Source organism: Pinus tabuliformis, chromosome J, assembly GCF_031772625.1.
Source record: "Pinus tabuliformis cultivar Carrire ecotype Pingquan chromosome J, CPIR1, whole genome shotgun sequence".
NCBI lineage: Eukaryota > Viridiplantae > Streptophyta > Pinopsida > Pinales > Pinaceae > Pinus > Pinus tabuliformis.
The window spans coordinates 609,835,465-609,851,878 of NC_142295.1; the positions used below are offsets into that span (position 1 = coordinate 609,835,465).

General features: G+C 38.8%; 1 protein-coding gene across 1 annotated transcript in view; it reads right to left on the bottom strand.

Moving 5' to 3' along the window:
- Positions 1-16,142, bottom strand: part of LOC149228439 (NADH dehydrogenase [ubiquinone] 1 alpha subcomplex subunit 13-B-like) — an 86,940-nt gene extending 70,798 nt beyond the window's left edge. The window contains exon 1 of the mRNA XM_089378208.1: positions 15,637-16,142. Coding sequence (XP_089234334.1) covers positions 15,637-15,851 — 215 coding nt within the window. The 5' untranslated portion in view covers positions 15,852-16,142. The remainder of the gene's footprint in view (positions 1-15,636) is intronic.
- Between the last annotated feature and the right edge of the window lie 272 nt (positions 16,143-16,414).

Sequence of the window (16,414 nt, forward strand, 5' to 3'; positions counted from 1 at the left end):
TGATCATAACTTGACTTTGATATCTCTTGTTGGATTGGTTCTCTAAGGAAAGAAGATTGTTGGGTTTTCCCCTTGTGGGTTTTGCCCTGGCCACTGACTTAATTTCTGCTGTCTCTTGTTTATTGTGCATGTGATCTCCACTTTCTTGTCATTACTATTAGTTGAATTTCTGAAGTATAATTATTTGATGAAGAAGAAGAATTAAAAGAAGCCCTAATAATTCACCAATAATTATCAATAGTTCAGAAATAATACTTGTACACATTGTACTTGGTTTTCCAACAGTCGGGAATCAAGATTAATGACCTGGATGGCCAATAGGGAAAGAATCTAATGAGTATTGCCGCATGAGAAAATTCCATTATTGGTCGATGTTGTTCACATTTTCTATACGTGCAATATTTGTAAATTGATACAGTTACAAATATGGGTTGGTTGGCTTTTGTTGGTTGGATGGCACAAAGGTGTATTTCTACCTTTGAAAGTTTGAAGATATCAAACTGTTATGATTTTCAGAGACTTGAGTTCATGGCAATATATGTTCCAACCCAACAAGTGCGTGGGTTGGATTTAAGTTGGATTAAAGTCAAGAAGTTCTATCAATCAATTCATATTTGATGCTTTACAGTTCAAGACTTATCTTTGTGTCTCTAATAGCATATTGACTTTCAATATAAATGTCATCTTGAGTTGAGGGAATAAAGAAGCATTGGCAAATTATCAAATTTTTAATTTGACCATCGATTCTTATATGCATTGCATTATTTTAATAGCACTTAAGGGAGGCTCATTTCAAGGTACAATTTAAGTATTGAATTTTCAAAGGCGGTTGAATGCCCACCACCTCAATGTCCAATAACAAAGAGTCAAATTGCACATTATAGAGAAAGAATGGGATTTGTATACATATACAAGTGTGTAGCACAGCAATCAAGGACAGTTATTGGATGTGATGGTTTGGATACATGATTCTTGGCAGTGGTCACAATTAAGAATTGACGAAACAAGACATTTAGTCTAACAAATTGAATGTTGAGATGAGTAAAAGCATGCAATCATGGCAACCAATAGGATGCACACAATGTAACATGCATTTTTAGCGCCAATTACAATGTCATTGATTTCCTTGAAGAACACTCATAGAATTAATGTTTAGAAAATTGCAGCGAGGGATATTTTCACTTACATCGCTCACCCTGAATCTTGCACTACACAATAGTTGTGTATTAGCTAAGTTTGCTTCAATATATTTGCATTTGCTTTCTATTAACTCTATTTTGAAAACTTCTTGTTTTCAGTTTCCTATTGCAAACCAAAGCCAAATAGTAACTAGCGCTCTCAAGGGTAGCATTTGTATGTCTGTGTAGTTGTTATTCTTCAACCTCGATTATTCTAGCATCTCCTCATTGTGAAGTTGATAATGGTTGCAACCATCTCACAGAAAATGATAGCATCAACACCATAGACTACGACTTTGTTCAGTTTTTTTATTTTCCCTGGAATCTTGCACAATTTACCTATTTGTTCTAAGAATTGTGAAGTTGTAGGGCTTCCCCAGGTATAAGCATAATCCTCAACTGCTGCAAATTATTGCTGATGAATTCTAAAGATGCTTCCATTAATACCTCACTGATGAGCATCCAGCACATATCAAGAGGTGAGGTGCTGTTTCCACTGTGAAACCACTTAGTAAAACTTAACAGCCGCATGCTGGCCACTTGTTTTGAGGAGTCAAACCCTAGAAGGGCTATAACAGCACCCCACTTTCACCAACCTGCTTCCATCTTGTGGGTGTTGCTGATCATTTTGACCCAAATACAGGAAATGTTTGCTCATGGAATGGTGAACTTCTTTATAACATGTGTGCAGACTCCATTCCCGACATTGATGCCAAAGTCATTTTGTAGAAAAAATTTACCTTACAATTACATTTTAAAAGTTTCATAACACGGAACCTGGGTCTGACACACCTCTATCTACAGTTAGCTAACCAACATCTAATCCAAGTTTCACCTCATCCCATACTTAACTGCTAAATGGGTTTAAGAGGCTACTCATAAAATCTAAATCAGAAATGGCAAAGGCCTGCGGGACCTGCATCTGAAAATTTGAAATATGGAAATCGTAAGCATTATGCGCATATACATATCCTATGTTTTAGCACATAGGATTATGTTATCTGTGCACTCCTCTTGATCAATTGACATGAAGAGGACAAGAAAGGGCTGTCAACTCCAGATTAGGGTGCATATTACATAATAACACAAAACCTACTCATAAATGGATATTATTCAACATCTTAGATGACAAACACAATCACATAAAAACCATGCTATGAACAGAATATTATCAGCAGAATGAATATCACAGGCAATTTATTACACCACAGAGTAGTGTAAATGTAGGCCAAACATACAAAGATCCAGAAAGTGATTAGCCCCAAAGGTTAGCTCAAGTGGTCTAGAGCCAGACGTGAAGTTCTTTGACATTGTGCTAGTTGTTGCCGATCATAGGTTCGATTCTCTTTGATTTCCTTGGGGCGAGGCCCCATAATCAGGGCTGACGGTTCACCCGGTTTACCATCCACGAAATGTGGTAAAATACTCTGGGGTTTTAGCTATGTTTTAGCACATAGGATCATGTTATCTGTGCACTTGTCGTGATCAATTGACGTGAAGATATTAAGAACAAGAAAGGGCTGTCTATCACAATTCCAGGTTAGGGTATTATATGACATAATAACACAAAGCCTACTCATAAATGGATAATATTCAACATCTTAGATGACAAACACAATCACATAAAAACCATGCTATGAGCAGAATATCATCAGCAGAATGAATATCACAGGCAAATTATTACACGACAGAATAGTGTAAATGTAGGTCAAAGTTCAAACATACACAGATCCAGAAAGTGATTAGCCCCAAGGGTTAGCTCAAGTGGTCTAGACTCTAGAGCCAGACATGATGTTTTTGGATATTGTTGCTAGTTGATGCCAATCACGGGTAAGACTCTTTTTTATTCCCTTGGGGCAAGGCCGCGTAATCAGGGACAATGGTTTACCCGGTTTACCATTCACAAAATGTGGGGAAGTACTCCGGGGTTTCCCGTGCTTTCATTCCAAATAAAAAAAAAAAGATCCAGAAAGTGATTATGAATATCAAACAGCATATTTGGAAACAAATCTTTCCACACAAAGATATCCATAAGCAGCTGATTACAAATGACAACCTCTATAAAGATTTATAATATTCTGAATCTTTTAATAACTAGATCGATTTTTTCTTAATGACAGACATTAAACATGTATATGGACATCATCAAACATTAATTATCATTGATTAGACATTTAACTCAGACTTCATGCCTGGTTTCATAAAAAATTCCCAAATTAACTCCATAGATAAAGCTTACGAGCTAAAATGTAACTTCAAGAATATAGGCTCTGCAGTAAAAGGGATAGTTATGCACCTTTCCCACTTGATCTTAATTGGATACCGTTCTGAACTTCTAATGTGTATTATTAACAGAAAAAAAGATAAAAAAGCATATGATAGTACTGTTAGAAATTTAAGTATCATACATATATCATGTTTGAAGAAAAAATCAGAGTCAACCAAGACAAGTACATTGCTTCTTCTTACTTGAAGCATTTTAACGACTAGACAGTAGACCATATCTGATTCATTTTCACATAGTTTGGGCGCTGTATTAATTTTCTCACACTCAGCTCTATGACAATTATAGAATTGCACATGCTGCTCAACATTAAATTGATCTTAGGGTCTTGAGACCATTGGTATTTCAATTTTGTACTTTCAATCTCCTAAAGAGCATAACCATAGCTATGTATGAGAATAAGAAGGGAGGTTTTGTTCATTACCAAAAAAAATGGAAGAAAACCAAAAAAGAAAAACGCATTCATTGAACTCACCAAAGTAAAATTTCCATTCAACTGATAAGAATGTCTGACAGACAATTACAAGAGATAATGCAGCTAAATTGTAAACATTTTCCACTAGATCGAAAAGGCTTTTGCCAAGGGAAAACTTGAGAGAATATTTATCATCAAATGGTTATTTCTCTACCAAAATCTGGATAATCAAATTTACCGATTGGCAAATGTTCCCAAAGTGTCCACCAAAGTTTTATAAAATAGTTATCTTGTGTCTATATATTCTCTGGAGGACTAATAGCAAACTATCAAATCTTTCTTGACTTTTCCTATAATCCATGCATTTTTCACTTTATTAGACCATAATATTAAGCAGCCATACAACAATTATGTAAAATATTTCATCTCCTAGAATAGTCCAATGGAGGAGATATCTTCACTCGGAGGGTATGCACAAAAATAGATTTCTTCTTAGCTATCTCTAAAAATCTGTTCTTATCCGAGTGGATATCAAAACAGATATGGTTTTAGACAATGGACAACAATAAACAGTTCCAATAAGAAGATTGTATCATTGGGAAGTTGTTTATAGGGAATTTAGTTGAAAAAAAAAAGAAAAAATATCTACTTCATGTAGCTGACCTACAAATTTTAAAAGGAAGCAGGGACCAATCTCAGACATTTGGACAAACTCAGTTCCATGTTTACCGGTATGGGAAGCATGGTTGAATTTAATGTTCTTAAGTTAGTATTTGTTGTTTTTCTGGTCCCCCACCCCTCCAATCGAGTTGTATCATAGTATGTTTTGAGTATTTTAGGCAAAGGTAGAGGGGAGTACAGAATGGAGTTTTACATGGACTTTCTTTGAAAAAAATTGAAATGCTGCCAAAGACAAAATATTCTACTCAGGAAGCCAGTTATTGAAAAGTGGGATTGATTATGTGCGGTAAACTCTAGACAATTCATAGAACATAATGGATACTATTTTGCAAGCATATAAACAGCGGTCAAGGCAATTTGACTAATAAGGGATAAACTTCATAGCACCAAGAACATCATCATAAAGCTAATTGAGAAGAGTTGAAACAAGCTGGTTTTTTAGATTCTTTGAGTCCTGGTTTTTCACTACCAAATAGGCTGCCTACCACCATCTCCTCAGGTAGATTATGATAAGAAGACAGGAGATGAAACCTTTAGGAAAAGGTCACATTAGAGAGAATATTAGTCCATGTGCCACACCAGTTCTCCCATAGCTCCAAAGAAAGATGGGACATGGAACATGTGTTCTGATTCAGAAGTGATTAATCCAATCACTATCAAAAATAACTTCCTTGTACCCCACATGGGCAATATCATGGATGGACTTCAACGTTCAAGTTTCTTCTCGAGAACAGATTTAGGAAGTGGTTACTGTTAAACTTAAATCAAGGAAACAGATGAAGAAAGACAGGCTTTAATACCAAGAATGGCCTATATGAATGGTTACTGATTCTATTAGATCTCATCAATGTTCCTATACCTTCATGCAGTTCATGAATGAGGTCTTGTATCCATTTATTGGCAGTTTTTCTTTATACTGAAAAATCGAGATTTGTTTAAGAGCAGCAATACTTGTGAATTTGAAGGGGGGCATGTTTTACAATGAAAAATGGTATATCTTGGCCACATAATTTCAAAAAATATATTGAAATGGACCGAGGAAATGTGAACACTATTTTGGGAGTGGCCAACTCCAGATAATGCAACACAAATATGGCAATTTCATAGACTTGTGAACTTTTATCAAAAGTTCATCCGAACATTTAGTAAGATTGTAGCACCTATGAATATTTTGATGACAGCAAACAATAGGTTTTAAGATCAAAGGTAGCTGAAGAGGATTTCCAATCTCTTAAAAGATGACTAACGGAAGCTACAGTTTTAGCCATTACAGATGGTAACAAACTTTTCAAGGTTGAATCTGATGATCAAGTTTGGTTCTTGGGGCACTAGTTAGCCAAGAAGGACATTCCAGAGCATACCACCATGAAAAGTTTAATCAAGAAAAAATTAAATAGAGAATTTCCAATCAGGAATTATATACAATTATACAATATCTATGTCATCAAAGGCAATACTTGATGGCTAAGGAGTTCATGCTATATATAGATCATCAAGCTTTGCAACACACATCAACTTCACATCATGCCAAATAGTTAAATTAATTGCAAAGTTTTGTTTCTAGCTTACTAAGATCGAACATAAGGCAGGTAAAACACATGTCAATGCAGCTGCACAAAATTAACAAAGGACATCTTTTATAACTACGACTGATGAGATGCCTGGATAGGGATGCATATGAGATTGAAACTATTTTGGAGAAGCTTATGGATCTTGCAAGGAGCCAAGTACCAGGGGTAGGCATACCCATTTAGACTGTAAGGAGTAAGAAGAATTTGTGTTTCGTGGTAAACAGTTTTGCATTCCTAAGGATACCATGAGGGAAACACTAATATATGAAGCACATGCTGGAGATCTTAGAGAACATTTTGGGAGGGATAAAACCCTCAAATAGTCAGAAGAACATTATTAATGTTCATACATAGCCATAGTCACCAGATACGGAATCAGGAAATATTCAGCTGTTGACTGGAGTAGAGAAGGAAGGGTTTTGCTTACCTAAGTGATAAAGCTAGCAGAGGGACCCCCACTTTAGCAGATTATTAATTTATTTAACTATTTCATAAAGTTGGACTTAGGAAAAATTAAAAAATTCTAAGTTACCTTATGATTTAATCTCAGCCTTCATCATGATTTAAACTCAACCATTGAAAGTGACTTTAGGGTTTGGGTCGAAATTATAAGAGAAGATAGAGCAACTAAGTGGCAAGTCACTTGCGCATAAGAAGTGTGTTAGATCAGCGAGAGGAACAGACCAGAGTTCAGCAGATCACAGTGTTTCAGCATCTGGGAAGGAGAGACCGAGTGAGGATCGAAGTTCCTCATCTCAGACAGCCTTAGCACAGCCTCCAATTCGCATGTGTGCACAGGAAAGGAAAGCTTGCGTGTCTGTACTATTCGCACAGGGCACTGAGAGCCAAATTTGCGCGACTGTACAGCGGATCTAGTGCATGAGAGGGAGATCAATCTCAGAGCTGATTAGTTGTTTCTATGGAGAAAGGGAAGTTTTCCCTTGTAATTTTCTGAAGAAAATCCTTTTGCTGAAGATAATAAAAGACACAAAAGTTGCAGGTTTTCCCCGGAGTTGGGGTTTCCTGGGTATATCTTGTGTTCTATGTGTGAGATGTGTTTGTCTTCTAATTTATTTATTTTCCATTGTGCATGCTAAGTTAGAAAACTCAGTGTATTTGCAATTTAAGTTACCAGTGTAGCAATTGTTTGTATTTCTGGTTTTTACACTTAGAAATTGTGAATCAATTACTGGGTTTTCAGAAAACCTAACATGGTATCAAAGCATAGCCTTTGATTGAAGACCAAACACAATTTTATCTTTCAGAGAGGGTTCTACGATTCAGAGGGAGCGAGTTTATCAAATCGATTTGCCCGCTAGGGTTTCTAGGCAGTTTGCATTGCTTCTGGGAAGTGCGATTTAGCAATATGGCGTATCAGGGTCTCAGATTTGAAGACAGATTGGACAATGCATCCAACTTTTGTTCATGGCGTGAAAGGATAGTAGTGGTGCTAGAGGAGCAAGGGGTATGGGATTTTGTTGATAATGTCCTAGCCGCACCCTCTGAACCTTAGCAGTTGGCTCAGCATAATAAGATGGATGCCAGGGCAAGAAGAATCATCTTGGAGGGAGTCAAAGACCACATTATTCCTCACCTGACTAGGAAGAAAACAGCCAAAGCCATGTGGACAGCCATCATTGGTCTCTATCAAGGTTTGAGCGAGGCCAGAAAGTTGGTATGAAGGACAAGCTCAGGAATATTACAATGTCCAAGTCAAATTCAGTGGTGTCTTACCTCACCAAGTTTTCCAAAGTAAAGGAAGAGTTGGCTAGTGTGGGTGAAACAATTCCAGATAGGGATCTGGTAAATTTTGCTATATTGGGTTCCCCAAATCATGGCAAGCCTTCACGGATGGGATATGTGCCCAAGAAAACCTTCTAGATTGGGAGCGATTATGGGGAGACTATGTCCAAGAGGAGATTCACAAACGAGTTGGGCACGTGTTAAAGCCGAGGAAGTTGAAGAGAATTTCACTCTAGCCAACAAAGGGAGCAAGTCCAAGGGAAAAAAACAATGGTAGTGGAGAACCGAGCTCCAAGGGCAAGAAGAGGAAAAGGGATCTCAGCAAGATCAAGTGTTTTTCGTGCCACCAGTTTGGGCATTATGCTACTAAATGCCCTAACATGAAAAAAAGGGTCCAAGAAGGACAAAGTAGTGTAGATTTTCCACGAATTTTTGTAACTGCTTAATGAACAATTTTGAACCTAGTTCTATTCATAAGACACAGAAATTCTCTCGGAATAGGAACAGAGAATAAAACACAGTCACACAATTCAAGACACAATTTTTTTAACTAGGGAACCCAACTGGGAAAACCCTTTGTTTGATGAGAATTTTATTGATAGCAAAAACTAAGCAGTTGATCTCTTACAAAATCCAATTGTTTCCATTTGAAAGGCACCCTTGTCTTTCCTGCTTGATCTAAGCTTGAAACCCTTGCAAGACTGTTGATCTCTGCTGCCCTCTACCAACCTGTGCACAAGCTTCTCTGCACACTCTTCCTCTCACAAGCTCCACGCACAAACTTGTGCTTCCTATTGCTTGGTCTCGCCAACTCATGCTCACCAAAACAATGATTAAACTTGTCCCTTCGCTCCTCCTTTTAAAGGCAATTTGAATGGTTAAAATTACTGAGTTTTCTAATTAAGGAATGATTTTGTGATTGATTGAGTTAGCATGAGTTAACTGCTCATGCAACTCATCCTATTTCAAGTCAATCAATTGAAACAATCACTTGTGTTTTTCCTCAATTAACTCACACTAGAAAATCAAGAGCTCGACCTTCAATTTCAACACATAAGTTAACTGCCACCTAACTTGTCCTAATTTTTAGGAACTGATTCCTAAATTATAGGAACTCGTTCTAATTTATAGGGAAACTCCTAATTTGTAGGAACTCGAGTCATGCACAAGAAGGAACTCGCTTTGTGCTCTTATGATTAAGGCACAAATCAAGGAACCCTTTTCTCACTAATATTTTCAACAAGTTGCAGCTTGAAACCCTTGCAAGACTATTGATCTCTACTGCCCTCTACCAACCTTTGCACAAGCTTCTCTGCACACTCTTTCTCTCACAAGCTCCACGCACAAACTTGTGCTTCCTATTGCTTGGTCTCACCAACTCATGCTCACCAAAACAATGATTAAACTTGTCCCTTCGCTCCTCCTTTTAAAGGCAATTTGAATGGTTAAAATTACTGAGTTTTCTAATTAAGGAATGATTTTGTGATTGTTGAGTTAGCATGAGTTAAATGCTCATGCAACTCATCCTATTTCAATTCAATCAATTGAAACTCAATCACTTGTGTTTTTCCTCAATTAACTCACACTAGAAAATCAAGAACTCGGCCTTCAATTTCAACCCTTAAGTTAATTGCCACCTAACTTGTCCTAATTTTTAGGGACTGATTCCTAAATTATAGGAACTCGTCCTAATTTATAGGGAAACTCCTAATTTGTAGGAACTCGATTCATGCACAAGAAGGAACTCACTTTGTGCTCTTATGATTAAGGCACAAATCAAGGAACCCTTTTCTCGCTAATATTTTCAACAAGAAGTAGCCTCCACAGAGATTGATGAGTTTTCATCTCATTTTGAGGAGTTTTCACTCATTGCTTGCATGGCAAGCTCATTGGCTACCAGTTTATGGTATGTGAACAACGGTGTGTCCGATCATATGATGGGAAACAAGAAGTATTTCAACAAACTGTCAAAAATGGACATGCAGTTTGACATTGAGATGGGAGATGACAGAAAGTACCGAGTTGAGGGTACTGTTACAATTCGATTTGAGAGGAAGTTGGGAAACCCTCTTTATCTCAAAGATGTCCTTTACATACCTAGGCTCAAGAAGAATCTCGTTTCAGTTTCAGCATTGGAGGATAAGAGGTACGTGGTGACCTTCAGATAAGGTAGGGTTTTTATAAAAACCTCAGACTCCAAGGTGGCGAAGCAGATCGAGGTTAGACACAATACCTGTACAAATTGCAGTTTGAGACACCCGCAACATTAACCAACAAAGGGGGACGTGACTCAAACAATGAGCTTGGGGAGTTATGGCATAGGCGCATGGGGCATTTGCACCATGGAGCACTAAAGATTCTCAAGGAGATAGTGATAGGACTGCCATAGTGCAATGTGGATCAGCATGAGGTGTGCAAGGGTTGCACACTTGGCAAGTATGCCAAATCATCTTTTCCTAGCAGAGATAATAGGGCCAAGGGTATCTTAGACCTTGTTCATTCAGATGTTTGTGGTCCTTTCTCTACAACATCCCTTAGTGGGTACAAGTATTATGTCACCTTTATAGATGATCACTCGAGGAAGACTTGGATATTCTTCATGAAAAAGAAGGATGGAGTCTTCTCGAAGTTTCTGGAGTTTAAGGCCTTGGTTGAGAACCAAACTAGAAATAAAATCAAGGTGTTGAGATCTAATAATGGTGGAGAGCACACCTCGAGACTCAAACGCATTCAAGGAGTTGCATGCCAAGGAGGGCATCAAGAGGGAGTTAACTACACCATATAATCCTCAGCAGAACGAGGTGGCAGAGCGCAAGAACAAGGCCATAGTTGGAGCAGCCAAAGCCATGTTGCATGACCAGGGGCTACCCAAGTTTCTTTGGGTTGAGGCATGCAATACAACAATTTTCTTGCAAAACCGAAGCCCACACAAAGTGTTGGGGCGAGTTACACCAAAGGAGGCGTTTACAGGGAAGAAACCGAATGTGTCACATTTCTAGATATTCGATAGCCTTGTGTATTGCCATGTTCCAGAGGCGAAGAAAGAAGTTGGAGCTTGGAGCCAACAACGGAGAAAGGCATCTTCATGGGCTACAGCGAGATATCCAAGGCATATAGGGTGTATATTCTAGCACACAGGAAGACAGTCGTAAAGAGAGATGTGAAGTTTGAGGAGGGAAGGGCTTTGAGTAGGCCCTTAGAGCGTGAGCAAGCTACAGTGCAGGAGTAGGAGCAATAGGATCCCAAGCAAGAGGTCCAGTCTTCCCTCAAACTACAGCTCAACATGTTGATGGGCAAACCGAGCAACAAAAGGACGAGGAGGACACACAATTGGAGGAGAGAGTGGAGCCCACTCAAGCAGTGACTCCAAGCACAAGGAAAAGGAGAGCGAGATGGGAAGATTAGTTGATCCAAGAGGCACAAGAGCGAGTTGGTGCTCCTAGCACATCAATTAGATAGAGTAGACAGCCACAGAGGTACACCGGATATATGGCGCTTATGGCAGAGTTGTTGGATTTCGAGCCTTCCAGTTATCAAGAGCCAACCACTCAGCGAGAGTGGAGAGATGCCATGGTGGAGGAGTATGCCTCCATCATGAAGAACGATGTCTGGGAGGTGGTGTCGAGGCCAAAGGGAAAATTTGTGGTGGGCTCTCGTTGGGTCTACAAGATCAAGCATGGGGTTGATGGGAGCATCGAGAAATATAAGGCAAGATTCGTGGCAAAGGGGTTCTCACAGGTAGAGGGGATTAATTATGACAAGACCTTTGCTCCAATGGTCGGATATCCATCTATCAAGGCTATTGCAACTATTACAGCGCAGATGAGATGGAGAATCCACTAGATGGACATTAAAACAATTTTCCTTAATGGGGTTGTTGAGGAGGAGATTTATATTGAGCAGTCGAAGATATATGAGACACGCCGCAAGGATACTCGCGTGTGCAAACTCAAGAGAGCCTTGTCTGGGCTCAAACAGACTCCACGAACATGGTATGCTCGGATAGACAATTACCTTCAAGGATTGGGCTTCACCAAGTGTGAAGCGGACCCCAACCTCTAGTACATTGTTGTTGGAGGTGAGTTGCTTATTTTGGTGCTATATGTGGACGATCTGATTTTGACAGGCGCAGATAAGCTCATCCAGGAGTGCAAGAGAGATCTTGCAGGCGAGTTTGAGATGAAGGATATGGGGTTGATGCACTATTTCCTTGGGCTTGAGGTTCGCAAGGTGATGGCGAGATGTTCTTGAGACAAGGCAAGTACACTCTAAAGATTTTGAGGAGATTCCACATGCAAGATTGCAAGCCGATGACCACACCTCTAATCACAAATTGGAGGAAGGTAGATAAACCCAGATCAGAGCGAGTAAATGCTTCACTTTACCAGTAGTTGATAGGGTCGCCAATGTATTTGGTGAACACGTGGCCAGACATATGTTTTGCAGTTAACTCTTTGAGCCAATTTATGGTCGAGCCTACCAAAGCACATTGGGTTATTGCTAAGCACGTGTTGAGATATCTCAGGGGGACACTAGCATACGAAATGTAGTAAAGACAAGTTGATGAGATGAGGCTTGAGGGCTTCATAGATGCAGGTTGGGCCGAGAGCTCCACAGACAGGAAGAGCACATCGAGATATGCATGTAGTGTTGGGTCAGTAGTTGTTTCTTGGTTCAACTAGAAGCAAAGATCAGTTGCATTGAGTTCGGCCAAGGTTGAGTACATGGCTGCCAATTTGGCAGGGTGCGAAGCTATTTGGTTGAGGAAGCTTCTCATGGGCTTGTTTAGACAAGAGTTGGAGCCCACTATGACCCACTGTGATAATCAAAGTTGCATCAAGCTCTTTGAGAATCTAGGGTTTGACGATCACTCAAAGCACATCGACATACGCTATCACCATATCAGGGATATTGTTCAAAGAGGTATAGTTTCACTCCAATACGTGCCAATAAAGGAGCAAACATCAGACATTTTGACGAAGGCACATAAAAGTTGCAGGTTTTCTCCAGAGATGGAGTTTCCAGGGTATATTTGGTGTTCTATATGTGAGATGTGTTTGTCTTCTGATTTACTTATTTTCCAATGTGCATGCTACGTTAGAAAACTCAGTGTATTTGCAATTTAAGTTTCCAGTGCAGCAATTGCTTGTATTTCTGGTTTTTACAATTAGAAATTGTGAATCAGTTACTGGGTTTTAACTTTTTAAGGAAATCTAACATCAGAAAGGAGAAGATTCAAGAGTTTGACTCAAATCAGAAAACATTTGACAATATAAAAATGAAAATATACCCAATTCCACTAGTTTGAATGAGCAAAAATGGCTGTTTTCTGAAGTTTTTATAGAAATCTGGATGAGTTTGACTATGTCAAACCAAGTCAACTGCAATTCAGAATTTGATTCATGATTAGTATGAGTCAGACTCAGTCAACCCCAAGTTTGACTTGGATTGAGTTGGAAAAAATTGTTTCCCACCCAATCCAAGTCAAACTCGAAAGTCCTGTAATACTGAGCATGACTAAAGAGGTGGCTAGGAATGTAGACAAGTGTCATACATTTGTCAAGATTCCAAGCGTAAGCAACAAAAAATTCGCAAATACCAACCTTTATCGACACCCAAAAAACCACGGCTACACATAAGCATGGATGTTGCATTAAAATCATTAAAAACTCAAAGAAGCAATGATACTATTTATTGTTGTTGATGAATGATACGTTTTATAGTTAGTAATCAACGTGGAGATGCAATAACATTGCAAGGATTTTCTTCGATGAGGTGGTTCAGTTACATGGAATGGTTCTCTCTATCACCTCTAACAAGGGAAACAAATTCTTCATCCATAGTTTGCAAACACTACAAAAATATTTTCAACAGAACTGCAATCTAATTTTGCCTTCGTGACTGACAAAAGCAGTAAATTGGACACTTGGGAATTTGTTGCAATGCTAGTCCAGCACCATGGAAGACAATGGTACTTGATGTGGTTTTACACATAGCTTTCTCTTAACAATTCTATCCGCAGAGCTACCAGTTATTCACCTTTCAATATATCATATGGACACTCTCCAAGAAGGGAGACAGAGTTGTAAATTTGTAATCTACACTGTGGTGCTAGTGTTTCTATTAATGTTGAACAATTTGTAGAGAGGATGATGGTTTTTAACCAAATTAAGAAAAATATTGAACAGCATAATGAAGCCTACAAGAATAGATCTGGCAAGAAGAGATGAAAACAATAAGAAAATGGCAATTTATTGATGGTGTATTTACAAAAATATCAGTTTCCCAGCAGCCATTATAATAAAAGAAAATATAGGAAATATGACCCTTGCTGAATTTTAAGGAAAAAACAGCATACTGAAGCCTACAAGGATAGATCTGATAAGAAGAAATGAAAGCAGTAAGAAAATGGTAATTTATTGATGTTGTATCTACAAAAAGATCAGTTTCCCAGCAGCCATTATAATAAATTAAATAAAAAAGGAAATACGACCCTTGGTGAATTGTAAGAAACTACCACCATGCTTATTTTTTGAATCTACCAGAGTTAGATGTCTCTTCTATTTTCAACATCGTTGGTCACTAGCCCTGAGAGTTTCTTGTACTTGCACCTTCTTTCGTATATTCTTTTGGCTAGCGGTTTTAGCTAAACTCTTAGTTATTTGTCTTTTCTGCTTTCAGTATTGATCTAGTTGCTTTCGCAGTCCCAAGTTGCCTTTACACTGGATTAACTATTTTTAGTCCAATGGACCTACTTTTGTGATCATTTGTTGGGCATTAATAAAATTAGCATATCTATCTTATGTTTTATCTATATTTACATGGGATAAGAGAATGTGTCCAGCCGATAATGTAGAAACAGGATAAAAGTCATGTAATCTCAATGATATGCCCAAAATTCCATTGAAAGTAGCTGAATGGCTTATGGAGTTTAAAATGGCAGGTCTTACCATCATGGCAAGGATCGAAGAAACGGTATATAATACATAGTCAATCAGTAAAACCTGCCAAAAGCTGAAGCTGCATAGGTGATCGAGGCCGAACTAAAAAGATTTGCAGTTGAGTTGCTAGAATAATTTCTTGAGAAGAGTATGTTTTGTTTGAAAATTGAACCAAGAGATCGAAGGCTTACGAACAGGCACAACTTGATGCAAAAGTGCAACGTTATTGGTACTGGAATTGCACGAACATAGATATGCCCTTTTAGATATTTTCGGGATATGACCGTACGCAAGTGGATATGATTGAGCGTCTGTTTTCGGACAATAGATAAAAATAATAAGCGCTCGTAATCAGAAAGCTGCATTTTAAGGAGAGCTATTTTCATGGGACTAATCCCTATGCAAAGGGCGGACATATAATGTAACTCTGTCAGATGAAGGCAGGGGGTTGTAGGAAAATGTGTGACGCAGCTATGAATTATCTGTATAGAGATTTAAATGAATTTGGCTCTCTTCTCTTCTGGTATGGAGGGCACGGTTGCGTTAATGAATTTTTAGTTGGTTTATCTATTGATTTCTTTTTGCGATTTTCCCTGATGCCTGCAGGTTGGAGCATATGGCTATGTCAAACATGGTCATGATGATTTGCCACACTTGTAAGAGGATTTCAACAACATATTTAGTGGTGTAGAGAAAAATGGAAAATCAACAGTAGCAGAGAGGGCGCTGGGCGGGGTGGGGAGGTGCGTTATAAAGCCAGATGGGAAAACCATCTATCATAAGAGATGTTAAAGGCAAGGGAAAGCGTATAAATGAGACAGACCTTCTGTATTTGTTGCCCTGACCGACTTGGTACATGCCATATGAGATGATGCCGATAGAGGTCAAGAACACAGCGATTGCCCCGGGTCCCTTGCTTGGGATCCTTCGACTGTAGCGAACGGGAGGGAATCCTCCAGGAGGAGGGCCATCCTGTAACACCGGCATCTCCTTCACGCTGGTGATGCCCGCCTTCCCCCTGATCACTGCCTCCGTCATTTTGCCTCTTGCCTCCTTACCCGCGTCCTGGCTTTACTTCGTTGTTCGATCCCTCTCTTCCCTAAACCCCCCTGATAGATCGATGCAAAGGCTCTTCTTCCTCCCAGTTCTAGTTTCAGATGCAAATGTGGCAAATGTAAGTACGAGGGGGAAGTTACTAAAACAAAAACAAACGACGCAAATCCAGCAGCTCGTCTTTCGTGGTGCCTATTTTAGTTTGCATATATACAAAGGTTGAACACTTATTGTAGCACCTACAAAAAATCGAGTTCACCAAAGAATGCTTGATGTTCAAACACAAAAAAAATATGTGGAAAAAAGATCGAAGTCTCAAAGTTTTGGATAAAGAAGGATTAGATTTAAAAACTAATATCCTTGAGGGGAACGAGGTGGCAGTTTTTATCTTGAGCTTGTATTAATATGAAGATCAAAATTATGGTAAGAATGGAGTATGGAGAATCACTCATGTTTTCAGAATTTGAGTGGTAAAAATCAAATTTTGTTTCTGAATTGAGGTTTGCCCAAATCAGTATTAAATAAATGTGAGGAGATATGTGAAATAC